Here is a 27973-nt window from a genome sequence, read left to right on the forward strand (position 1 = left end):
CTAGTAAAGAACTCCCCCCTCCCCACAAAAAAGACCCAGTGCTGATGAGACCAGACCCCCAGCATTTTCCACAGAGCTGTAGATCAACTACTGGGAAAGTGTAATCACCTGGAACCCTTGTGAAAACTAGATTCCTGAGCCTCATCCCAAACCTGCTGAATCATCTCCCCAGGTGGATGTGATAACCCCCCCCCCCACCATGTGTCTGAGGCCTCTGGTCTAGGGTACAACACCAAAGCAGGGAGGAGGCAGAAGGATTCAGGTTACAAGGCATTCACCAGGCTACTACAGCCTCGCCATCCCTGAAGGCCCCCAGGTGCTGTGCACACAACCATTCCTCTTTTGTAAAGTCCCCTGGGGACTAGTCTTTTTTTTTTTTTAACAGAAGTCAGCTTTATTAAACAAATCCCCCCCCATCCCTCCCCCTTTCCCCACCAAAAAAAAAAAAAAACAAAAAAAAAAAACCCCAAACCTTTTAAGTTCAGTCGTTTGCTGCAGCATGGCAAAAATACATCCTGGTCAGTTTGCTTTAGATGTTGCACCAAATTATGGCATAATCATCAATTCTGAAGTATCTACTCACAGTGGCTCTCAACACTGGCTGCTCTTAGAGTCACCCAGGAAGCCTTGAAAAGTAATACAGTGTGTTTGAGTCCCACCCCCAGGAACCCCGATTTCAACTGGTCTAGGATGGACATTTTTTAAAAAGCTCCACAGGTGCTTCTAAACTAGACTGAGATCACTGGCAATGCCCAGAAACAACCCCTGCTCTCAGGAGTTCCACACCTTAATGAGACACAGAATCCTGTGTCTAAAAGCGGTCTTCACTGTTACCTGTTCTAACACAAGGTAAACCATGCTGTATGAGATAAGAGCGTTCCAGACACTCTGGGACGAGGGATGAGTCTGTCTGGGAAGGCTTGTTTAAGGGGATGGGATTTTGTTGAGACTAGACCTGGAAAGTTATCTAAGACCCAGGCGTGGAGAGGGGGGCACCCAGGCAGAGGAGGAAAAAAAGGATCATTAGAAACTTTATTTTGGTTAGCAACTAATTACTTCATTTCCCCCCATAACTTCTCATATGAACATCTAAATACATATACTATATATATACACTTATGTACACATACACACATGTATATACATATATATGCCTCCCTTATTTCTTGCAATTATTGATATAATCTTCCAACTAAGAAGATTTTGTCATGTGTACGAAATGGATATAATCATATGTTCATCATGCTTCTAGACAAGGCTGTGCTCCCTCCATCCGGCCCAAGGATAAGGCAGAAAAGGATGTCTTTCCCCCCACCCCAGTAATGCAACAATCCGCTATGTACAAAAAGGTAAACTGAACTCACTCTATTCAGGAAATTCAAATGCAGTAAGCCTACTTGAAATTACCCAGCCAATTACAGAGGAGGGTGATGACATTTTGACAACAATTTTTCAAATAGGCAAGCTGCCCTGTCCAAATTCAACAAATACGTTATTAATTCACTTCATTCTGTGATCTCTCTTCTCTGCTATTCGTCCCTCCCCAAACCAGTAGATGTGAAAGTTTGAAGTTGGGCAGAGCAAGTAGAGACGTGTCTGTTTTCCTGAAACATCTCTAACCTTACTCAACTGATTGCAATTTGGATGTACTTCCTTAACAGGCAACGTGTAACTCAGAGACAATTTGTTAAGGGACTGGAGATAAATGGTATGGTTTCCCTAAATTTTAGTGGGCCAAGACTTGAACAAGTTTGTTAGAAAAATGCTAATGTACTAACTGTATTGGGGACAGTTGTCTCCAACTTTGGCGGGAGACAGGACAGTCAGGAGGAGGGGTATCTAGTATAGAGCTTCAGCCTTCATAGGGTTGTGATACTTTACATACTCTCAGTGACTGGACTCAAAGCATGTTATAATGTTGTTGTTGGGTTGTTTTTTTTTTAATTGAAGTATAGTTCATTTACAATACTGTGTTAGTTTCAGGTGTTACATATATATGTATATATCGACACCTTTTTTCCAATTCATTATTGTTTATTACAAGATATTGAATATAGTTCCCTGCACTATACAGAAAATCCTTGTTTATTTTATATATGGTAGTGTGCATCTGTTAATCCCATACTCCCAGTTTATCCCCCTGCAATGTTCTTATTAATACTCAATGTATCACCACTAGAAAAAGAGAATGAAAACTATTCTTATTTCCTTTTTTAAAAAATTAAATTGAAGTACAGAGAGTTAAATAATTTGTTCTACTCAGGGCCAGGAAACAACGAGGGGGGAAAACAACCTCTTTCCTGATCGTCAGGCAGGCTCCTGCCTCCCTCTCAGGGTGGAACAAATCCACTACGGCTGAGGGGGCTCCTGAGTCACCTCCACACCCTCGCTGGAGGACACACTGAGTCATGGTGGCACTAACTAGCATCATACTTGTAGAAGAATGGAAATTGGAGTTCTAAGAACTGAGCAGAAAGAAAAGAAGGGAGATAAAATTCAAAAGGACAAAGTTTAAAGCATCCATCGGTCAACAAACCAAAGATGACAGAAAGAGAAACTAGGTGATACAGTCCCTGCCCCCAGGGACTACAGGCATTCCTGGGTGGGGGGAACCAACAATAATCTACAACCAACAATAATCCACAACCAACAATAATACTGATCCACAAGCAACAATAATACTCAACACGAGTGCTGTGGAAAAGCTGTGAATGACCAGGGAATGAGGAGGGCAGACAGGAACATGGAAAGGCCAAAGGGAAAGATGGTAAATTCTGAGGAGTATAAAGAAATATAAATCATTTCTGATCTCAAGGGGCTTCTAGTCTCTCTGGGCAGTATGACTCATACACACAGATAGCAATGCAAGATTACATATAAGTAAGCACCAAATAAATAACTCCAAGACATGGGCTAGGTTGTGAAGAAGGAATGATCTTAGTGAGCTAAATCAAAGGTTTTCCAGGAAATGAGACTTCATTTGGGCCTCAAAGGATTTTGATAAATGACAAGAAAGGGAAGTCCATTCATGGCAGATGGCCTGACCAAGGAGTGTATTCTAGCCAGGCTATAAAATATGGACATGAGAATTAGCTCATCATTCATTCATTCAATCAATCTTTATGAGCACCTATAGTATGCAGGCACTATGCTAGGAGCTAATAGTGCGGACTAGGCATTCTGGCTGCCCTTATCGAGTTTACATATTCCAGAAGGACTACTGGAAAATACGAGTTGGCCAGAGGCAGCCTGGAATAGATTTGAGACAGTACTGCATGTTGGGCTAAAGCCTATTCTCAGTAAGAGCTAGGAATTTTTGAGTAAGAGTGACAGGTGCAAAGCTGTGTTTACCAGGAGGGTGATTCTGGCAATGTTGTTTATGTAAATTACAGGGGAACAGTGAAGACCGCTTAAGAAACTCTTGTGACGGTCCCAGTGTTAGACAATGCAGATTCAAACTAGGGCGACAGCTGTGAAAACGAAGGCAGAGCAGTGTGAAGACATACTTGCGGGGCTTGGGAACCAACAGGAATCTGGAAGGCAGAAGGACAACAGACAAGGACCCTGATGTCTCCAGCCTAGATGTCTGGGGGAATTCTAAAAGTAAAACCAGTTAGGAGGCGAAGGTTAGGCGTACTTTCTCCAGCCTCAGGATTGGAATGTTCTGGAGGCTGGGCTCTCTTCAACACTTTTCTCTTTTCGTGCTATTGATATTCCCCAGTCTGGATCTCTTTCTTTCTTCCCCAGCCTGATAAAATCTGCTCTCAGGCAGCTTTATTTTATTTTATTTTTTGAATTTTTGAATTTTATTTTACTTTTATACAGCAGGTTCTTATTAGTCATCAATTTTATACACATCAGTGTAGCTTTAGAAGATTGGGTAGTCTAGTTCACAGTGACTTGTCATTAACAGACAAATGCAGTCGTTCAGAGGGATCACTAAGGGTAAAAACCTCGGCATCAATAGCACTCCGGAGGAGGCGTTCTGGGTGGAGAGTTTTCCAGGCATGCTGTAGACAACCACCATCCCCATGCATCTACTTCAGGACACTTGACTCCGGAACTGTCTAGGAGAAACCTTTCCCCCAATCCCACCCCTGAGCATTGCCCTGTCATTTTTGCTTCAGCAGGATAATTAGAGATGACTGACTACATTCCTGAAAATTCAGGGAGTTTAACTGCATCCCTGTCCTTGGAAAATGATATCCTGGAGGACAACCATCAGAATTTCCTGGGGGCCGTGGGGGGGGGGGCGTGTTTAGAGTCATGTTACCTTGCTTGGGCTACAGTGTTCCCGTGCATTAGTCCTTTGCAATCACCTAGAAATCTTGCTAAAATACAGATTCAGAATCAGTAGGTTGGGAGGCGGAGGGTGCTGAAGTTCTGCAGGTCTAATAATATCCCAGGTGATGCCCATGCTGCCAGCTCACGGACTTACAACTTGAGTATGTGTCTAGGAACAGACAGCTCCCCTCCAAAGCAGATCTTAGATTCAGATGATCTTGAATTTAAATCCCTCCTCTGACACTTTTCAGATGGATGACCTTTAGCAGGTTACCTCACTCATGTATTGCTTCCCCTTCTGTAAGCCAAGAAAAAATAATACCTACCTCAAAAGAGATACAAATGCTGGACGATCCAGAAGGGGTCCTCAACAACTGTTAATCTCAATAGCAGATTCCCTTCTTTTCAATGGTGGGAATAACTGTTAAATTCACAGAAGCATACCTACCCGCCCCCAAATGCTAAGGTCTCAGAAGGGAATTACTGAGAATGCAAAGCACAAAACACCCTCAGAAACTCGAGAAGCCATAGAAAACTCTTTTTAAAAAAATTTATTTATTTACTTGGCTGCACCAGGTCTTAGTTGTGGCACGCAGGATCTTCACTGTCGCGTGTGGGATCTTTCGTTGTGGCATGTGAACTCTCAGTTACGGCATGTGGGATCTAGTTCCCTGACCAGGGATCGAACCCGGGTCCCCTGCATTGGGAGCGCAGTCTTAGCCACTGGACCACCAGGGAAGTCCCTAGAAAATTCTTTATCGTCACGTAATCCTGCATAACTACAAACACATCCCCAAATAGCATTATCTTGTATTTGTCCGAGTGATTTATGACATTAAGATCTATTACACGACTTCCCAGCTCTGAAATTCCCTAACTCCAGTTTGCAGGGAAAGAAAGCATTTCTTTTCTATGGAGGCCAGTACACCTAGATTTAACCAACACCAGTGTATTTAAGCTTCTTCAACATTCAAATTTCCCTTTCCCAAAAGTCAGATTCCACCCAGTATTGACGATTACTCCCCTAACGCATTATAAAGCTGTTTGATCTAAAATGTCGTTTACACTGAACTTAGAAAAATGCATTTACTACATGAACCCGAATAGTTTTACACTTGAAATTCTTTTTTCATAGGTGAAGAGGCAAACCTTCTCTACATTTCTACATTTTGGAAAGCAAACCACAGCTCTGTAAATGCATAGTTTTGTCAAGCTAAATATCAACATTCCCTTGCATGCATTAATCTTTTCACCCCAAAACTAAAGTATGTGAGCCAAGTGAACATAATTACATAAATATCAGGCTCCAAAATAATCTACAGTTTGTTGTACATATATAGCATATAATTTTTTCTTTTTTAATCCTCTCCCTTTTTCTCACTTTCTCCACCCCACACCCAGAGAAACTCCTATTTAGAGAAAGCCACACCTATCACTAGGGGCTGACCAACAACTTTTTAAAAAAACATTGAGAGCAAACATTGAGCCATTCTAACCCCAAGGAAATGCCGAGGCCCTGGAATGAAGGCATTCTAACTCTTGATGCAAATGAAGCTACTGGAATTTGTGAGGAGCAAAATAAACAAAACAATTAAGCCATTAGCATGCCTCCTTGGAGACAATCTGGCCTTTGGAGGAAAGCAAAACCAGATCCCACTTAGGCAGGTGCGTGGTTAGTTTGATTACCGAAAAACAAAGGCATTATATACTGCTCTTTCAACCAGGACTGATGAAAACTTTGTCAGGAAATTTTACATTCTGAAGGTCCACACAGCTGAACAGGAAAAAGCTTCTCATCCTATCTGTTAATCTAGTAGTGATTTTTTACATCACCAAAACCTGCCCAACCACTCCCCTGCCACAGTGAAGAGAAGTCCTAAACAGAGGTCACAGGTCACACCCGATTTGCGATGGTTCCATTTGGAGTTGGGAACTTTTCCTCAGAAAGGACCCTGGTGCATTTTGTTACTATTTCTGCCTGCAAAGAGCTGCACCAGCCCTTGAGGGGACAAGTTGGGACTGGTTGTGTGGCCTTAGGCAATCACCTATCCTCTTCTGATCTCAGGGGAAGGAAGGCTGGAATAAAGGGAGTGAGAGTCAGGTGTAGAAGCCCTCCCAGCCCACCCAGCTTCCTGCTCAGTCTGGCTTCTGCAGGAGCCCAGCCCAACTAGTTAACAAAAGGAAGCCCTACTGGTTTTAACTGAGGGGGGCTATTTTTATCTTTGAAAACATTTCCAGTTTATAATTAATTAATCATCTACTTTAAATCACCAGTTCTCATCAATTCATTGGCGGCTGCGTTGCTAAAACCATTCGGCCCTCTGTACAATTTTCGTCTAGTGGGAAGTTTGGTTCAATTCAACAAATTTGCTGATTCTACCACGTGCCAGACGTCATGTCAGGTGATGGAAATACAAAAAATGAGCATGACGCAGTGGCCCCTTAAGGAGTTTACAGCCCAGTAGGACAGAACAATAAACATATTTATTGAAATAATATCACTCTAAAACATCCTGTTGGTATGAGGGCCCCACCTTACTTTGCCTGTCTCATCTCTGGCGTTCCTGGTCTACAAGCCACTTAAATCTCCTCACTCAAAATGCTCTAACTGGTGATCATACTACATATCTTCCCAGACCCCATGAGTTACCTGGACTTCTCCCCTTCTCTCCCACCTCACCTGGGAGGCCACTTCTTCTATACTCCGGAAAGCTTAGAATACCTCACCCTCATCCACCTGGAGCTGAGCATAGAAAACGTACACTCCACAAAGCTCAAAAGGTGCCAATCTGCCCATTTTGTTAGCTGATGAGTTCCAATACAAAGATTTCATGAGGACAGTTTGAATTTACCAGTACTTGGATGCCCTGTGAGTTTTAAAACATCTGAATTCAACCTGTCCTCCAAAACCACATGCAATTAAAAAAAGCATACTGTCTGCTTCAAAATCCCATTTCAATTCTTTCTTCCATCTATTATCTCTGCCTATTCCTTAAACATCCACCCTTGGGAAAATCACTGGTAACCTAAACAATAGATGCCGTTTTCTGGGAGAACTATTTTCACAGACTCTGAAAGAGTTGCAGGGGAAGGCTGTCTGCCCTGTTTTCAACGTTATAGCTGGTTGACGAGTGAAGAAAGGCATGGTGATGGGCAAAATGACTCCCCTGCCTTCTGTGAACGAGCGGCTCGGCTTTCAGGTGCCCTTTGAAGCATCGCTATGCTTCTTCCCCTTTCTGTCCTCAGCATTCCATCTTCCAAAGGGCACGCTGAATGAAGAGAGGAGTGACATCTGTATCAGACAACTTCAGTACTCCCACTAAAATCAAAGCTCCAGTGACATCTGAATCACAGGGCGCTTTCACGGATTCCCTCTTCCCCTGTTTCATTCCATTAGCTGAGCGACCAAAAGCCAGTTTACTGGAGTGCATTTTAAGAGCGCTTCACTGCGTTGGCAGTTCTGCACTCTACTTTTGTCCCTCGAGATGAAGGCCTAGGGAGCATTAACGAATGAATAACTCACAGCAGAAGGAAATGCAAGCACTTCTCCCCCAATACTACGTTTAAAAATAGTACTGTATACATCTAGTATGGCAAGTCGCAAAATGGGGGTGGGACACAAAGATGAATAAGAAACAACTCTACCTGAAAAGTAACTGATCAGAAGGGAAGATAAAATGCCCGTAAACAATCAAGAGATCTTTGCAGATCAAGAGTTCCGAGGTTTTGAAGATAACTTCCAACTAGGAGACTCAAGAAGGTGGAAGTGGGGCCGACCTCAAAGGGGAATTAGACCATCGGGACGCGGAAGGGGAGGAAACTGACTGCAGCCAGACATCAGCCAAAGAAAGGTGAGATTATCTGAGCCTGCAAGGGGCACAGCAAGTAGTGGAACTTGGCCAGGTGACCTCGGCGAAAGACAAGGCAAAAAAAGGCAGGTTGAAGCCATGTTACACAGGTGGAATCCACAGGACTCAGCAGGTGGTGGGATCTTTGCGATTCATTACATCTTATATTTAGAGTATATAAAATATACCTTTGCCAATGGATGCTTAAATACAACTGCTGCAAAAACTGAAGACTCAGATTCACAGCCCCAAACGAAGATGACAGTGCCTTATTGTTGCTGTAGAGCAGACACTGCTTGATTCCCCACTGGCTGCAGAGGTGCCAAGCAGGGCTACTTGGAGGAGGAGAAAGAGGGTTCCAAGATGGGAGGAGGGCGCTCCCCTCCTTTTAGGAAGCCTTAATTATGTGTGCTCACTTGCAAGCAGGTGCAAACTATATATTTCCTGCCTTCTCCAACCCTCCTCCTCACCCCTCCCAAGTCTAGAAGGGCAAGAGCCTTGTGGGGGAGAACAGGAGGCAGGATAGATGGAGAAATCTGGTTGGGGCTTGGGGGCAGGGGAGAAAAAGAGCTAGAAGGAAGAGGATATCACACTTCCAATATTTTTCCTACACTCCAAGCCCTGGTCCTACAGAACAGAAACAGAGCACAGAACTCTGATCCAGAGTCCAGTTATTAGAGTCCAGCAATTTCCTTCTAATGTGTCCTCAATTAGTTAATATTAATTTTATAATGAATAATAATGAGTCCTCATCAGAGAAATGAGCTTTCAATTATTTACATAAACGTCAAACCATTACGTCCTTGACTTATATTTGAAGTCTGCATTGGACGTATTTCTCTTCGTGATCACAGGAGAATATAAAAATCGAATAAATATGAGACCAATGCTGTGACTCTAGTTGTATGCTTTATAGCTATTCTGAAAACTCAAGTCAGTTTCAACAATTAATACTGACCATTGCCTCATGGTAACTTGCATTGGTTTAGTACCTCTGGTAATCTTACAAAGAATTATTTTAACTCAGTACTTCCAACTTCCCTTCTCTCTAAAGCTTTATTATATTTGCTTTTCAAACATTTCCAGTAAAATCAGGTTTAGGACCAGGCTAGGATCCCTGGACAAAAGACTTGTACTCTAAGGCCACTTCTCCTACTAATTTGCCAGGTGACCTTGGTCAGGCTACTTAAATTCTCTGGACCTTAGAGAGTCATTTGGGGAGGCCATGGACCACTTAACGGGAGTTAGGATTCTTCCTCCCAGGGAAAAATGCACACATGGACACAGACACAAACTTCAGCATATAATTTCATAGACCACGCCCACCCCCCCCCCCCGCCAAGTAGTCTCTGAGACATTTCTCATCTTGACATTCTATGTTTCAAGGTATCTGATCATTGAAAGAAACAAGTGTTATTTGCACAGCCATCACCATGATACAGGTATGTATGAGAAGGAATGAAGAGACGAATAAGCATGAACTGGCCCTGCAAATTATACCTAAAGAGAGTGCCTGAGTAGAGCTAGGATTGTAGGCTGGGGAGCCACCTCTGCCCTGCACACCAAAACTATGGATGCCGAGATATCACTGCCATATACTCCTGTGGATGAGATTAGGCCAAGCTTTAAGGAGTCTACCCAGTTACTGGAGATGTCTACATTATTCTGTAAAAACAAAGCCCGTAATATTAAAAATCAAAGGGAAGCTACTTACTTTGGTTCTCTGAGATACACCCCTTCTTCCAACCCAAGAAGTAGACAGTACCAAGAGCTGAGAGCTGAGTTTTGCTTTATTTAAAACCACTGTAGGGCTTCCCTGGTGGCTCAGTGGTTAAGAATCCGCCTGCCAAGGCAGGGGACACAGGTTCGAGCCCTGGTCTGGGAAGGTCCCACATGCCGCGGAGCAGCTAATCCCGTGTGCCACAACTACTGAGCCTGCACTCTACAGCCCGCAAGCCACAACTACTGAGCCCGCTGTGCCACAACTACTGAAGGCTGCACACCTACAGCCCATGCTCCGCAACAAGGGAAGCCATCACAAGGAGAAGCCACCGCAAGGAGAAGCCCGCGCACCACAGCGAAGAGTAGCCCCAGCTCGCCGCAACTAGAGAAAGCCTGCACAGCAAAACGAAGACCCAATGCAGCCAAAAATAAATAAAATAAATCTTAAAAAATTTATAAAAATAAATTAATGCCAGTGTAATACAGAGATGGTTAGGATGAAATGATGTCTAGGATTTGCTTCAAAATAAACCAAGAGAAGATGAGAATAGAGAAAACAAGATTGAAATAATTATATGCCAAAAAATTAAGAGAACCTAGGAGAAACAGATGAATTCCTATAAATATACAACCTACCAAGATTGAATCATGAAGAAACAAAATTTGAACAGACCAATTACTAGTAAGGAGATTAAATCAGTAATCCAAAACCTCCTAACAAAGAAAAGTCCAAGACCAGATGGCTTCACTGGTGAATTCTACCAAATATTTAAGGAAGAATTAATACCAATCTTTCTCAAATTCTTCCCAAAAATAGAAGAGGAAGGAACACTTCCAAACTCATTTTATAAGGCTAGCATTACCCTAGCACCAAAACCAGACAAGGACATAACACGAGAAGAAAATTACAGGCCAATATCCCTGATGAACACAGACACAAAAATCCTCAACAAATACTAGCAAATTGAATTCAGTAATACATGAAAAGGGAATTCCCTGGCGGTCCAATGGTTAGGACTCCACACTTTCACTGTTGTGGCCTGGGTTCAACCCCTGGTCAGGGAACTGAGATCCCTCAAGCTGTGCGGCACAGCAAATAAATAAATAGTGCACGAAAAGATCATACATCACGATCAATTGGGATTTATTCCAGGGATGCAAGGATGGTTCAACATCTGCAAATCAACGTGATACACCACATTAACAAAATGGAGAAAATAAGATTGCCCATGAGTTATCAATTGCTGAAGTCCGGCAATGAGTTTTCTCCCCATTTGTGTAGTGTAAATTTTTCCATTTAAAAAGAGGAGAAAGAGAAAATCAAAGTGAAAGATCCACAGATAAATGAATTTTTTTGAGACCTATGCCCAAAGCTAGGTTAATCCTACTCAATTCACATCTTGTTGAGGAGCCTGTGGCTCACAGAAAATGAAGTGACACCAATATGGATTATTCTGGGAACCATAATACGAACCAAAACACATGACTTTCATTCAAGACAAAAAAGTATTTTAGTGTGTGTGTGAAGAATGTCTTTCTCCACATGGACAGCTCAGGGCTGGCCAAAAAGGCAGAATTAGTCAGTGAACAGCACTGTTCTGACCTGTTCCAAACAGTATTGCTCCACCGTTATATCCAACAGGCCATCCACTCCAGTCTGGTTTGGCATGATTCACTACTCTCTAAGCTTGGACTTAATCGTGAAATGTTTATTTTTACAAACTCCCTTTAACAGAAAAAAAAAAAAAAGATTTTTCTTCGTGTTTTTAGCTTCTGCTTTTACTTTTTATTTCCAGCAAAAATAGCAATTTAAAAATCATACTGAGGCTCCATAATACAAAAGAACTACAAGTTTTAATTCCTCATACTTTGGGAAAACAGCAGCGGATGTATCAGGAGCAATGGGGGCTTCCGTCATACACAGGGGTTCAGAGGATCAGCCGGGAAAACTGGATTTGCACTAAATCTATTCCTGCCTCAATGTATTCACCCAACTAGACACGATGAAAGAAAAGGTGGAGGGTAGGCACTGTATCTGAGCCCCAGGGCAGTCCTCGCCCACACTAACCCTGAGGGTAGCTATGTGACTTGCTTTGGCCAATGAGACAATATCAACCATGATGCAAGTAGAGGTTAAAAAAATGCTTGTGCACTATGGCTTGCTTTCTCTTTTGCTGTTCTTGGGAACCCTGTGACCGCTGCTGTGTTAACAAGCCAGGACTAGCCTATTGTGAAAGAGATAGGTGGCCAAGCCATCTCCACTGCCCCAAGTGAACCTGGGCCAACTAACCGACACGTGAGTGAGGCCATCTTAGCTCATCCATCCCCACCCAAGCCACCAGCCGACCACAAAGATCTGACGAGCCAGTCCAGCCCAGAACTTCCCCAGCCAATGCACAAAATCATGAAAAATAATAAAATCTTTACTATTTAAACCACCAAGTTTGGGGTGGTTAATTATATCAAAACTTAATAGACAGTAAGGTAAGAAAAGGTAAGAAAGGAAAAGGTAAGAAAGAGATGCTTAACAGATGCTGAACATCCTGGGACATAATCCCTAACGGAACTTTGCATAACTCAGTGGGACTTACTATTGATTTGATTGTATGTCAACTGTCATTAAAACAACCCGACATAGACCCAAAATTGCATACTCCCTAATATTCACCTCAAGATAAGGTTTGCTACAACTCTGGAAATGATACTGTGTGGGCTTTGCAGGTTTATGAACCTCCTAAAATTAAATGAAGAATTGTGTTTATGTGGGGTTTTTTTCTTCTTAATTGTAAAAAGATGTTAAAACTATGGGGGAATAATATAAATATTTATGCCCATACTGCACAGAATTAATGATACTATTTTCTATATTTGCTTTAGATTTTAATAAAGCAAATAAAACATTCTTAATAATGTTACAGTTAGTCCACTGACCTCAGTTCTCTTCTTTCCTCCTTCCCCCTTCAGCAGCTTGAATTTGATATCTTTCTAGTCCATCAATTCATATTTTTAAAAGAACATATACATAAATATATACATATATGAATATATATATCCCCAAACAATACAGATAGCCTTGTTTTGTGTTTTAAAATTTTTCTTAAATGACTTTACATGTATATTTCTACAACTTGCTTCTTCACCTTTGTGAGATCTATCCATATTGATTCCCTATTATCAATAAGTCACATACGTTTATGCATTTCTCTACTAATGGACATTTAGATTGTTCCTGTCTTTTTGTTTGGTTTTCTTGTTTTTCTCGTTATTACAAACACTGTCAGGAAACAGGTCAATAGCTTCAGAGGGCCTCGGGACACCCCCAAATATTAGGAATCTCTGACAATCTGATGGGAGAAAGGAGAACTACCATCATTTTGCAGACATATTTCTGAATTTGAGCATTACCAAATCTTGGAGGTGCCATCTTTATCATACTACAAAGTAGCTTAATAGATGCTTCTACATTTAAATCTAAAATTTCCTGTAACAAAGGTCCGTATCTAATTGGGACACTAAAAACAACCGTAATTTTTTTGTTATTGAAAATTTTTTAGAATCAGACAATGATACTCTCCAAATCATTCTGTTATCAAGTAATATCGTGCTAACTTGCTGTCAACATCAAAAGCTGGTCACACCAATTAAATTACTAAGAGACTAATGACATGCTATCCTTATTTTTGTTTGTTTTCTGTCATGTATATAAGGACTCGAGGGCTAAATTTCTTGTAGTTATCTTGTTTCCCTTATTTTCTACTTTTTAAACTAACTGAGATCAGAGAGCTTTCTAGCATGACTTTCTTTTACTTTTATGCTTGATCCCAGTGTGATATCGTCTAGTCCCCAAATGTTGTGATATGCAAACATCCCCGAACAAGGAAATTAAAAAGCCCAGACTTTAAAATAGATTAAAAAAAAAAAAAAAAAAATCAACCTTGCTTTCCCTCAGGAGTATGTAAATAATGAAGTGTTATACAGATATCTGGACCCAGAAATTTCAAATTCAGAAATAATGTACCCAATTGCTTTTGAAAGAGCATAAAGTTAGCAGACCTGGTTCATTACATACAAGTTGTATGGCCCTGAACAATTCTCTTTCCCTCACTACACTTTGGTTTTCTTACCTGTAAAATGGCAACAACAACCATCATTTGTACAAGAATGAGACGAAATCACCTATAAGAAAGCCCTTTGTCATTCCCTAGTCTGTGAGCACCTCATAAGCACAGGCAGTGCTTAATTCATCTTTGATTTCCTAGCGGTTGCCACCGTATTTGGTAAGAATTCCTACCTATCAGGCATGTACGCTAACCTCCTTTGCAACTGCTGTGTCTTCTCCACTTTGGGGTTCAAAGCTCCTCCTCTCCAACCACTTGGGTCCTCTGATAGGGGAACTCATAGTTGTCAAGTTGCAGTCAGAGGTCTGATCACCCACTGTTGTCACACATTTGAGTGCCAGTATCATGATCCTGGGAGAACACCAACAGTACCCACCTCAGGTCAGGACCGGGGAGTGTGGAGTGTACACCAAGCCAGCCGGTCCTGGCTTCAGACTTTACCCCAGAGAGAGGGCTCCATGTATCAGCAGGACAGGAGGCTGAGCAGCCCAGCACTGACCAGGGCAGTTCTAATGGGGTCAAGGAGGAACAGCCACTGGTGCATCTGGAGGACAGGTCTCCATACAGTTAGGACTCAGGTTGGGTAATCAGGCTACATGGGATTATCATACCACCACCAAAAATACGATAAATATGTTTACCAAGGAAAAGAGTTTACAAAATACATGGGGAAATACAGAACACAAATTGTATATTAGCCCCATAATTACAACTACATAAAAATGATGTGCGTTTGGATAGTTTGGAAGGAAACCCAAAGACATGAAAAAAAATGAGCACTAGGGTAGTGGTATTATGGCGAATTCCTCTAAATTTATTTTTTATAATCTTTTAAAGTTGATACAGTAATGCATCAAAAATAATTAACAACCTTCCATCTCCAAGCAGGCTTTTTTTGAAGGGCCCCAGAAAGAAAACTACCTGGTCATGCCTAGACTCTAATCCACCACCGTGGGTTGGTGGGAAAAGCCTTGTTAAACTGGGATCAGAAAACCTGGATTCTGGCAGCAGATCAGTCAAAACCCAGCTCTGAGACTTTCGAAGCCATTTAACCCCTCTAGATCTTTCTATGAAGTCAAGCCAAAGGATTTAGGATAGACTCTTAAATTCTCTTCTGGGCTTTCTACAATGTAGTGTATGTTTTACTTTCTACAATGCAGTGTATGATTTCAAAGTCCCATGAATGAATTTTTAACAAACACATCAGAACTCAAAACACCTAAGACAGTGTGGCCTCCTTCAGAGCAGTTCTTAGAGTACTGATTCCTGGGAAGAACCACCTCCTTTTTGGCCCCCAGGGCCTATGTTACATGATATTGCACATCTTCAGGACCAATTTTTTTCCCCCTTTGAGGCAGAATGTAACTTCTGGAAACAGCTGAGAGGGATCTTATACAAAGTCTGGTGAGTAAAAGCGGTGATCAGGCTGGACACTAGCATCTTAGGTCATAAAGGAAGTAAAAAGGTTTTCTTAAATGACCATTTGTAAGTGCCCTGAACAATATTAATGACAGTGTTCCCATGGTGGCAATTCAGAAAGGAGGGCTGACTTCACCTGCATATACGGTGTCGAAGCCATTGTCCCTATTTTTAGGGACGACTCTTATAGTTCTACTTCTCTGAAGTAAAGCTGTCATAAAGATACGTAAAAAAAGACTTCACTAATGTGCCCCCAAACCTTTCATCTCTGCCAAAATAAATTTTGAAGTTGAAATTCAAAACACAATTTGTTTACCATTGTTACAGAATGTGCTTACAAGGCCAAGCTGTTTATTTTTAATACCTTTGGCATTTAACCTTTAACTCCTTATTTGTTCTATAAATATTAAGTCCCAGCATGGTAAAAAAAGAAAATTAAAATATTAAAATCTCACCACGGAGAAACCCATTTTAATCACATACTGATAAAAACACAAGTTGCTGCATCTTTGTTTAAAAGAAAAAAATAGTAGATGACTCAAACTTGGAAAATTACGAATGTACGTAATTTCTATATGATCCATAATGAAGCTTTACATTTGTATAGAGGTTTCAAAATATTTCTGCTTTTCTGAAGCTGATGAAAAGAGCTTTTACAAGTTCTTAACAAGTAATGAGACCCAGTCCTCTCCTCATCGGAGAGAGGTCTCACATGAGCTCATAACATGAACACTAAGTCAGGGGCAAAAGGTTGTATTCCAAGTCATGTTTACAAAAATGCTCATTATCTAGCCCCAAGGAGAACCCCTGAAACAGACCTCAAATTCATGAGATGCAACAGGGAAAGGAGTAATAAAAGAGGTCCACCATGCAATATGGAGGTTGGGGGAGAGGGGGAGTACCTTTCCATTGGAGGGAGCTAAAGGGTTAAGAAAAAGAGAAGTTCAAGCAGAAACTAACACACCATTGTAAAGCAATTATACTCCAATAAAGATGTTAAAAAAACAAAAAACAAAAAGAGAAGTTTAATTTACAGGCTCACCCACCACGCACAGCACTACCTGCACAGGTGTTTAGCTAGCTCCAAACCGTAGCAGCTGGATGCATACTGCCCCTGTTTAATAGCTTAGAGAGTCCACGGGCTGGAAACACCAGGCAACTCCCTCTCTTAAGGGAAACGCAGTGGGAAGGTGTGCATGTGTCAGTAAAAATCGAATGCCCTTACTGGGTATGTGGCTAAAGTTTAGACTTCCCGATGGCGAGTGAATGGAAGGAAACACAGTGGTTCGCAGGACACCACTCTGAGATTTACAACAGGGTAGCTGCAAACAGCTGACCTGTTTGGCCTCTCAGCGATGATCAGCACTCTTTTAAAAATTGGCAGCTCTGGCATAAAAATCTAGATTTTCAGCTTCTCCTGAAAAAACGGACAATTTGGTAATGTGGTCAATGTAATCACAGCCTAAGGTCAAGTAATGATGGCTCTTTTGACGGGCACATGTTCTATATTTACTCTCCAGAGGCCAGTCTCACCCCATCAAAAATTGTATCCTGGCCTCTGTAGACATCTGAGTCTGCAACCACTAACAAAGCTGAAATCCCCAGCAAAACTGAGGAGGAAGTGGCTTTCAGCTTCTGCAACCGTCTGCTTCCTCTACTTCTCCATCCCCTCCATCCATGGCCCCACTGGGCTTCCCTCCTTGCCCTGGGCTCCCAAACATTTCCCACTAGGCAGGCCCACCCACAGTGGTCCCAAGACAATGCCCTGGATTCCCACTCTTGCCCTAATCCTCTACCACTATCAAAACTTTTCTGGACTTCATCCCATTCCTTTCTGTTTTGGTTCTGTGTTGTGTTCTTTTGGCCAGGAGACTACTACTAGAAATCTGATAAACTAATCAGTGGGAATGGACTAGGTTACCTTCGCAGAAAACATGTTTGAAATGGATTCCAGACTTTCTAAATATATGCCATGCCTTCACCCAAAGGAACTTACCTACCTTGTAGTCAGCGGCATCAGATTTCTAAGTTCGTAAGCCTATTCCTATGTATTTTTATGCGTACTATCTGCAATTTACTCACAAGTAATATGCAAGTAAGGAGACGGGGACGCATCTTGAACATATTCTGAGGTGATGACCAATTCAGATGTACTCAAATACATTAGCATATCTCAGTCACAAAAGCCTTATGAATCATAGTTTCTAGCTCCAAAGTATACAGCAGAGCTATACACATGGATTCCAGTCCATTAGACAGTCCAAATTGGTCATGGCCACAAAGGTAGAACTTCCTTTCTGGCTGATGATAAAGCCAGATTCTACAAAGGAAACCTCAGATGGGTATTATTATTGATTAAAGTCAAAGGAGATTGTTGTACCCTCCTAACCAATGTATACTAAATTATAGAGACATGCAGAGATTTTTTTGGTGTTTTTCTTTCTTTTTTTTTTTTTTGGTCCTTCAAGTCTAAGAAAAAAAAGAAACAAATTGCTATTGCCTGGTAGTATTCTTGGTTCTCCAAAGACAGAGAAAAATGTCCCAAAGTGAGTTTTCAGGAGGAAATATAAGGTAAACTGTAAGCTGTACACTTTGTTCATGAGTCAGAAAATGGCAATCTTCCTTATGAATCACAAATGAGTGAGCCTTGGTAGGGCCTTTGGTACAGGTGGAGAGCCTTCCTAATCTGCTACCAGATTTCCTAAGATATCTCACAGAGAGCGAGAGACAGAGAAATCCGCCGTACAGGTGCCAAGGGCCTGATGAATTATATTCTCCATGCTAACACTGAGCCACACCCACTGGAGGCATTGCCCCTTCTCTTCCTGTTCTAAGCAGCTGAAGGACGCAGCTGGGCAGACTCAGACAGATGTGAAACACAAAATGAAGCCTCATTTGGCTGTAAGGGGATCTTACATAAATAGTAAATACTATAATAACTGAGATTTCTGACTACTTAAGCTGCTGATGCTCTGTTCTAAGGCAACTTCATACATCCAATGCACAGACTTAATTTTTCAAGCCAGCGAAGAAATGATTCATTTAATTTTTGCCAAATTACTCTAGATCCAGTAGATGGAGTGATGGCACAGCTCCTATTTCAGGACAGCCAGCTGTTTCAACTTTTCCGTCAGGGAATCGGGGCCTCAGCAACTGTATCTGATGCACTGATAGTCAACTGGCGGCCCACAATACGGCCATCTGTGCTGCTGGCAGGGAACATCAATAGGTAAGTCATACCCCTGTCCTTCAATAGACACCCTACACACCTTGGAAACAGCTCTTCTTAGAACATGCCTCTTCTGCACCCACTTCACAAACCATCTACTTCAACAGCAATGGACCGAATTGAGTGTCCAGTTTCCGAGGTCCCCAGAAAAGTCATCCTACACTACTTTTTAGTCTCTCCAGCATGAAAAATGAGTGAACTAAGGGAAAGTTAATTTTCTCAAGGTACCACTCAACTATTTAAATTCAGCAAGAGTTTTTAAGCTCTTGACATAACAACACATTTCTTTTTTTTTTTTTTTTAAGAAATATTGAACCATGGAAAATAATTATAGCAATTCTAAAGTACTAAGACTCACACTGCTTAAGTTCAGGTAGCCAGTTAGGCAGTGGCCCCATTTAGGTAGCTCCACCCAAACACACAGTGTAAGTAAATGGTTCTCTTTAGGGGTTCCAAAAATAATATGGAGTGGACTGACTTCTTAAACCCTACAACTGAAAGGGAAATTTTATTTACAGATTAAGTGTCCTCTTAGGTAGACGCAAGGGTGACATAACTTTGGACTAGGTGAAAAGAAAAAGCTTTGGTCAAGGATGCCCTTTTAAAGATTCTGGTGTTTGTTTTTAATCATTCTTTTGAATAAACACAGCACTGGGTCAAGGGCTGCTTTTGAGTTTTGTGTGTAGGTTCCTATGGGCCCTTCCTAATTTCCCTCAGGCTCCAGCAGGATAGAGATTTTTAAATTAGTGCTGTACCGGTTATCACTGTGACTTAGCACCCCTTTCACAGTCACTAAAAAACAACAAAAACCAATCAGAAGAGGACCAGTTCATTCACCTAAGCCGGATTATTTGAAAAGAAGCAAGTGTGGAAACTATGAAGCCTTGTAGTAGAACTTTTTCCCCCCTCTGATGGTCTGCCAATCTCTTCAAAATAGAGCCCTTGCTTTTGTGCTTCGGAAAGAAAAGTACACCACCCCAAAGCCCAAGGGATGCGGCTAAGGTTATTGGGGGCGGGGTAGCCGAGGCCGGGAGGTCGGGGTGGAGGAAAAGTCAGAAACGAGTCAGAGAGAGCGCCAGACACTTCCATCGACTCCCAAAGTGCCAAAGGAAAAAGAACAAAAAACTCGACTTCCTCCCATGCGTACCGTTCGCTGTACACCCGAAAAGTGCCAGCCACCTCGCACTTGGGGGAAGTGGAGGAGGGTGGTGTTTACTCGGCCTTTTTGGTGCAAAGACCCTCCGGGCCGGCGCCCAGCGGAGCCCAGGCCGGCCCGGCTCCCGGCAGCCCCGCGGCACCCTCGCCCGCGGCCGCCAGTCCACCGCCAGGTGCTCGCCCTACCTGGCGCCCCGCTGCCTTTGTGCGGCCGCGCCGCCCCCGCCGGCGCGCGGATGCCAGCGGAACAGCTGCGGCGCTGCCGGGCGGCCGGGGGAGGAGCAGTGGTCCGCGGCGCCGGTGCAGCGGGCGGGAGCGCGCGCGCACGGAGGGGCGCAGGCGGCCGCTCCCACCTTCCCAGCGGGAGGGAATTGATGCCCCCCCGGCGGGCCGTGCCCCTGAACGCGGATCTCCCCGCACTCCGGCTTCCGACAGCTGGCAGCCATAGCCACCCCGGCCACGAAAAGTTTGGCGACGCCGAAAGTGACTTGAAAGAAAGTTTTCCTTGGCCCCTCACTCCGTCTCCCCCAGCCCCGGTTGAGCGAAAGCTGCAGGAAATAAGGGCTCGCGACGTGCCGACTCTCGCGTCCAGCTTCTCCACCCCTGGCCTCGGCAGCGCGCCCAAGGTGGGTGCCCCGCTCCCGGGCTTCCCGCCCCATCCCTGGGTCAGGCGTCCCGGGACGCCGCGCGGCCAACTCACCATGGTGACTCGCGCCGCGGTCGCGCCTCTGCCGGGTCCGGCTGCCGGGGAGCTGGGGCTGGAACGCAGTCTCCTGGGCGAACTTCAAAAGTTGGTTCCCTTCGCCAAAAACAGGCTCTCGACACCCAAGCACTCACAGGAACCAATGGGAACCCTGGGGGGACTCCATCCAGGCGGGATCGGCGGCGGTAGGTGAGGGCGAGCAGGAGGCGGCTTAGCAGGCGGGGCGCATATTGCGGAGGGCAGGGGTCCACCCGGACCGGGCGCTCGCCGCCCGCCTAGGTGAGTGCAATGCTCTCCGCGCGTCCGACTAGCTGCCCTGCCTCGCTCCTCTTCCTTCGGCCACCTTCTCCGTACTCCTCTGGCTGAGCCTCGGCTCGGGCAGGGCAATCTGTCCATAAATGGAGAATTCAGCTCAGGCCTGACCAATCAGGGTTTGTTTTCATAGCGTCACTCCTCAGGGAAACCGTAGTAGCCAACAAGCTTGGAGCTGCTGGAGTTTCCAAAGCCCTCTGGATCCTGTAGTCCTCCTCCACGCCAGCCTCCAAAGAGCGCTGCTGACCCAGCTCGCTCCCGGTGGCATGACTTGAACTGGTAAGAAGAAAACCACTCTGTGAAAGAGAGGTAAACTTCTAAAATTTTTTTTTCTTTTAAACGCGAAAGTTAGAGTAAGTGTAGCTGAAGTGGTATGATTTTTCCCATAACTTTTTTTTTTTTTAAAGAAGGAAATATTTTATCAGCATAAAAGATCAGAGTCGTGGCAGCAGCCCAAAGGAAATCCTTTTTCTTTCCAACGTCTGGATTGTGAGGAAAGTCAAAAATATCGTTTCCCCCACCCTTTCTTTTACCTGAATTTCCTTGGAAAACAAAGGAAGGCTTTTTGAGGGGGAGGCGCGGAGGGGGAATTTTGATGGTGAAGGAGTTGCACGTGCAGTGAGGCCAAGGACAGGGGAGAGAGGCGTGGGAAGAACGCGCCATCCAATCTCAGTCAACACAAATCTGCCGCGAGCAATTAGCATTACAATCAAGAAATCAGGTGGGCAGTGAGGAGAAGATTGGAGTGGGGGAGGGGAAGCAGAATCCTGAAATAAAGGTAGAGGGTCTGATGTTATTGTTTTCAGGGTTCAGGAAGTAAACTTGGTTGGTTATAACAGGATGGTCCTCTCTGGATCTGTGGTAGGTAAGACTTGAAAACTTCAGGGCACAGAAAAACTATGAAGCATAATGATTTACTGTGATTTACTTTATGAACTTTGGTGGTAGCCCTTCACTTGAATAAAGGATCCTGGAGTTGGAATGGATGTTAAAAATCCTCTTGTCTAGAATGGGTAAACAAAATGTAGTGTATCCATAGAATGGAATATCATTCAGCCTTTAAAAAGGAAGGAAGTACTAACACATGCTACAACATGAACCTTGAAAATACTAAGTGAAAGAATCCAGAAAAAAAGATCCCGTTTTATATGATTCCATTTATATGAAAATAGAGAATGGGGAAATCCATAGAGACAGAAATTGGTAAATTATTGATTGCCAAGGGCTGGGAGAGGGGAGGATGGAAGTAGTTGCTAACAGGTGTGTGTTTTCTTATTGGTGAAAATATTCTGGAATTAGATGGTGGTGATGATTGCACAACTTCGTGAATATACTAAAAACCACTGAAATGTACATTTTAAAAGGGTGAATCTTACAGTATGTGAATTATATCTCCATCTTAAAAACTGAAAGAAAATCATGTTGACCAAATTTTTTTTTAAAAAACATGTTGACCAAATTCTCATAGTAATCATCCACAGTTAGGCAAATAAATGTAACTGAATGCCTACCATAGGTCATCATGGCCACTGTGAATACAGTGGTCTCTGCCTTCACCAAGCTTACAATTTTAGAAGGAGGGAAACAAAAGATAGATTTTAAAACAATAAATAATTACAGGAAAGATACAAATACAATAAGAAGTAACAGTAGTTTTGTGCAAGGGACTGCCATATTTGGAGCTATAGGTTAGGTAATTCATCTGGTAGCATTCTGTAGCACAGACTGGACGGGAAACCACGAGACATCTGTTGAACACTCATTATGAACTAGGTCCACACAGGCGTGATCATTGGCTAAATACATTCAGATGTGATACATTATTCTCAGGTAAATCTGATTCCATGTCTCAGAGGTATGTCAGCTTCAAAATGCAATCAGGCATTTTAAGAACTAGTGGAACAGGGAATTCCCTGGCGGTCCAATGGTTAGGACTTAGCGCTTTCACTGCCGGCGCCAGGTTCAATCCCTGATGGAGGAACTAGGCTCACCGCGAAAGAAAAACAACTAATGAACAGAGGTTACCAAAAGGGAAATCTGAGCTTACCAGTTACACAAAAAACACTACTTCGGTTGGAATTGACACATTGCTTCAACCACCATCCTGTCCATGCAACCCTGATTAGTAATCAGACTGAGATGGGCTTTGAGGGATACAGGCAAAGATGTAGTTGTTTTCCCCAAGGTTAACCTAAGGATATGCAACACTGAAAATCTCTTAATAATCCATCACCAACCTATCAGTCTTGGATTTATCTAAAACTACCTTGACAGTGGTTGTCAATTGTATTAGCATTTGAGATTTTTTTTTAAAGTGCTTACTTTTATTTGCCCTAATAATCTCTTTCCAGTTTCCAGAAGTATTCCCAGCTCTAGTAGGTGGGACTTTGATGAAGATGTCTGCTTGTGTTCATTTTTCATGATTTTGTAATGTAATTCCTTTCCAGATTAAATATAAATATATAGATTAATGCCTACGTCTGGGCAGTACTTAAAATATGAGATTTCATGCACATAAACCTGAATTTGTAGTCTGGTTTTTCCACTTAACTGGCTGTAAGATCTTAATTTCTCTGAGTTTCAGTGCCCTTATCTATAAAATAGATAGATGTAAGTCTGAAATGAAATGTGTGCAAAGATGGTCAACAAATTTTGGTTCCTTTTTCCTTTCCCTTCTGATTAGGGATTCAGACCTAGATCCCTGGGTGAGATCAGATGGTCCTTGGCCCTCTGAATTGCATGCCAACTCCTGGAGGCTGTTTGTGTGTGCCCTTTTCTTCAGGGAGAGTTAATAGCTTTCATCAAATCCTCAAAGATTCAGTAACTGCCAGAACATTAGGACCCACATCTCTTGATCATATTAGTTATGCCTCTTTGGATCTTTGTCTCTATTATTGTGTTTTTCTTGAGTCATAGGGATTAGAACTGAGTCTGATACTAAAAGCACAGAAGTTCTTGGATTCTCAAAGCAAAACCCACTAATTCACAGTTTGAGCATAGAATAAAGTGTGTGATGATGTGGAAGAGCCTATAATTTCATGAAGAATCCCTTCAAGCCCTCCCCTGCTCCATCCCCATCTTAGGAAGGTACCTTGTCAGTTTTGGCTGGGGTGACCATACATCCTGGTTTACTTGGGGGAGCTGGGTTTATGCCTTTATCTCAATGAAATGATAAAGTGCAACCCTCTTGCATTCCCAGCAGGCCTAGTTTGAATGATAAACCATGGTCACCAAAGATTTTTGGCCAAGTTGCACCCCCTAAAAAAATCCTCACTTTTTAAAATGAAAGTTTTTCCAGTTTTCTTGACTTCACCTATTTTTCAGAGGACTCAATATCTTACCAGATATTTATTCTTATGATCTCAAGATCATAGTAGCAATGAAGGGAAAGCTACTTTCAAAATTGTAAAACTCATTCTAGACACATGGTGGAGCTAGTCAGATGAGACTTTATACAGAAGTTGGCATGATTAACTGCGTTTTATCTGGGGCGGAATGAAAAGGAATGAAAGAAAAAATCAAGATGAATACAAAGCTCAAATCCCCATATGAATCCATCAGTGAAAAAAAAAATCACTGCTCATGTATTTTGGAAAATAATTAGTAAGAAGATATTATAGGGCAATGAAACGAGTTTCCACGTCAGTACCATGAAAGAACATCAGAATGCGTTCACCACAGTACAATTAAAGAAAAATTTGTTAATGAAAAAATGAGGGCAGAAATCTTTAACAAGACACTAATGGAAGACACTAACAAGATGCATTCAGGCTTGCGTCACATCAATGTGAGATGTCCTGGGTAATCGCTGTTTCTACCATAACAGGCATCATTTATTAGGTTCAGTAGGTATCAGATACTGAGCTAAGTGCTTACTGTACAATATCTTATTCCATCTTCCATACAGCCCTATTAACTTTGTTTGCAGTTAAGAAACTAAGTTGAGAGAGTTTGAAGTAACTTGCCCAAGATATCATTCAGCTACCATGCATCAAATCTATATATTTGTCTGACTCTGAAGCCCAAACTTTTACCCTCTAAGCAGTGACTCTGTAGTAGGAATGCCTATTAGAAAAAATTTCCCCTTATGCAGGCCCATTATGAATGGGAGCACACCTTAGGAGCCTGTCCAAACCAGGATCCTGGAAAAATTCTTGCTATTTAATTTTTTTTTTTTAATTGGTGTATAGTTGATTTACAATGTTGTGTTAGTTTCTGGTGTATGGCAAAGTGATTCAGTTATATATATATATATATATATATATATATATATATATATATATATATATATATATATATATATTCTTTTTCAGATCCTTTTCCATTATAGGTATGATAAGATACTGAGTATAATTCCCTGTGCTATACAGTATGTCCTTTTTGTTTATCTATTTTATGTATAGTAGTGTGTATCTGTTCATCCCAAACTCCTAATTCATCCCTCCCTCCCTTTCCCCTCTGGTAACCGTGAGTTTCTCTTCTAAAAAAATTCTTGCCTTTTTATGAATTACATTTGTATAGAGAGTTTTAAGTCAACTTCAAACATTCTTTGTTCTTCTAATATGTTAATATTGATTTGTGAAAAGGATATTGCAGAGAATTTCAACAGTGGGATAATGTGATATGATGCTACTTTTTTTTATATAAATTTATTTATTTATCTTTTTATTTTTGGCTGCGTTGGGTCTTCGTTGCTGCGCACGGGCTTTCTCTAGTTGCGGCAGCTTCTCTTGTTGCGGAGCATGGGCTGTAGGCGCGCGGGCTTCCTTAGCTGTGGCATGTGGACTCAGTAGTTGTGGCTCGCAGGGTCTAGAGCACAGGCTCAGTAGCTGTGGCGCATGGGCCCAGTTGCTCCGCGGCATGTGGGATCTTCCCGGACCAGGGCTCAAACCCATGTCCCCTGCATTGGCAGGCGGATTCTTAACCACTGCGCCACCAGGGAAGTCCCTGATGCTATTTCTGATTAATATAACTTTTTTGCTATAACAATTATTTTACCAAAATAAAAACAGGAATTACTTAAACATATGTTTAGATTGACAGCTTATTAAGTGCACGTTTATATAAACTTATGATTATATTTTCTCTGATACAAGCCAATCTTTTCTTTTCTTTCTTTCTTTCTTCCAGTGTCAATTTGATTTTTACATTCAGAAGATAAGCCCTGACCTTTCTCCAGATTTAAAAATGATTAAGTAATGAGTAATACTAGTTATGGTGTCCCATGATCTATCAAGGAGTGAGGTGATCCACAGAAGGGAGCTTTGCTGATAACTGAATCTCCTGGATCAATAATGTGACCACAGCCTGGTTTTCTTTCTTCTTCCCCCTTACTGTCAACTTATGCTGTCTTATTGGATTTTGTGTATTCTTTTAAGTCATCTTTAACCTTTGCTGGAACAAGGCAAGGCATGTATGAATAAATAATACATTTAACAGACTAAAAAAATAACACATAACTGTGTGAGCCTGCCCTTGTTTAAGCACTGAAACTTTTTTTTTAACCTGAAGGAAAATTTTTCTACATGCTTCATTGCCTTTTGAAAATATGCTGAACATCAAGCAGCCTGTGCTTGAAGACTCAAAGTCATCACTATAAATATCAATTATTGCACAGGGTTATACTGAACTGCGGTCCTTGGGGACTATTGAATGGAACCACCGTTTGCCACTATACTTTATGGCCCTGGACTGCTGTACTTGTACAGTTATACTATTTTTTCTTTAAATTTTATATCCTCCATTGTTAGAGACTTTTTTTCTCCTGCTATTCCAGTCTAGTCTCCTTTAGTAACAAGGAGGAAAAAAAAAGAAAAGAAAAAAAACGCACATGGGTTGTTTTGTGAGAAAAATATTTTAAAGGTATATATGCCCCAGAGCCCAGCAAAAAAAAACAACACAAAGGAAGATAGGGCTTATATATGCTCTCTGTCCTTTTCTGGCTTCCTGGCTTCTCTGCAAGGATGGATGTTCTTCTCTGTCTCTTCAAGCTTCTCTCACTTACTCATAGTTGCTCCTCCTTCCATAATTTCAGCTTGCAAAGTGTCTTTAGTTTGTCGTGATCCTGACTCAGGCCCCCAAACCGCCTTTTAGCTGTGCTGCCCACAAGTTACTGGAAACTTCCCCCTTAGTCTCTGGATTCAAGTCCCAGAGAAAGAAAGGGAGGCAAACAAAGAAAGAGAGAGTCTGACTCAACCAGCTCAACCTTTCAAACTATGCCACCAGGTCATAGGTCACTGGAAAGCCTATGTAAGGCTCTGCTTGAACAAGGTATCTGTATACTCACATTCCAAGCAAATGTTGTCACAAGGGTAGTGTTCTAGAGCTACTGCACTATTAAGAAAAGATGGTAAATGGGGACAGTCTCTGAGGAGGGGATACTCCAACTTAGGGGTACGCAACCATTTGCCAACGGCAACTGTCTGCTACTTTAATTTATACACGGTTGTCTTGGTGAGGCCAGGAGGGAAGTTTCATTCACCTCTTCAACAGAAAAAATTGCATAGGTTTTGCAACAATCATCATCACTTCAACTTTATTGTCATACACCTATAAATGTATTTATATACTTAAGATGTGACATATGTTTTGCATTTATTATCATGCACTTAGAAATGTGTGTTTAGGCATACTTATAACTATTTGTATATACACATAGATGTGTGTGTGTTTAAGATGACTTTTTCAAGATATTGTCACAACTTGGGGGGATTTGTTTTTCTTAATAGACTTTATCTTTTAGAGTGGTTTTAGGGTCACAGCAAAATTGAGGGGAAAGTACAGACTTGCCATACACCTGCCCCCGCCATGCATAGCCTCCCCCATTATCAACAGGGGGATTTACTTTGAATAGAGTGCTTCTTGGTGTGGGTGTCTGCATGTTGCAGCATGGTTTCCAAACCACTACTCTTTTCACTCACCACCACAGCAAACATTTGCTGAGCATTGTTGTAGGTGCTGGAGAACTGTAAGACAAGTGCCCTGTCCCCATGGGATTCACATCTTTCCATGTACATCAAAAACATACACAACAATGGGAATTCCCTGCTGGTCCAGTGGTTAGGACTCTGTGCTTCCACCTCGGGGTGGGGCACAGGCTCGATCCCTGGGCGGGGAACTAAGATCCTGAAAGTCATATGGTACTGCCAAAAAAAAAACCATACACAACAACACAAGGGTTTCC

At 42.2% G+C, this 27973-nt stretch overlaps 3 protein-coding genes across 4 annotated transcripts in view; 2 read left to right on the forward strand and 1 right to left on the reverse strand.

Annotated features, from left to right (window-relative positions):
* MYO1E (myosin IE) overlaps window positions 1-20844 on the reverse strand; it is a 201966-nt gene extending 181122 nt beyond the window's left edge. The window contains exon 1 of the mRNA XM_082445188.1: window positions 20476-20844. Coding sequence (XP_082301314.1) covers window positions 20476-20478 — 3 coding nt within the window. The 5' untranslated portion in view covers window positions 20479-20844. The remainder of the gene's footprint in view (window positions 1-20475) is intronic.
* On the forward strand, window positions 842-27962 carry LOC309653772 (uncharacterized protein). The gene is made up of 2 exons (XM_082448201.1): window positions 842-20401; window positions 25921-27962. Exons 1-2 carry the CDS (start codon window positions 19760-19762, stop codon window positions 25987-25989), a joined length of 711 nt encoding a protein of 236 aa, XP_082304327.1. The 5' UTR covers window positions 842-19759; the 3' UTR covers window positions 25990-27962.
* The window catches only part of FAM81A (family with sequence similarity 81 member A), a 124472-nt gene continuing 117509 nt past the window's right edge, over window positions 21011-27973 (forward strand). The window contains exon 1 of one of the 2 annotated variants that reach the window (XM_082447713.1): window positions 21011-21099. The gene's annotated coding sequence lies outside the window, so the exon portion shown is untranslated. The remainder of the gene's footprint in view (window positions 21100-27973) is intronic. The other variant, XM_082447709.1, reaches the window with a different exon arrangement.

The sequence above is a fragment of the Balaenoptera physalus genome (genome assembly GCF_965194825.1).
Source record: "Balaenoptera physalus genome assembly, chromosome: 2".
Classification (NCBI taxonomy): domain Eukaryota; kingdom Metazoa; phylum Chordata; class Mammalia; order Artiodactyla; family Balaenopteridae; genus Balaenoptera; species Balaenoptera physalus.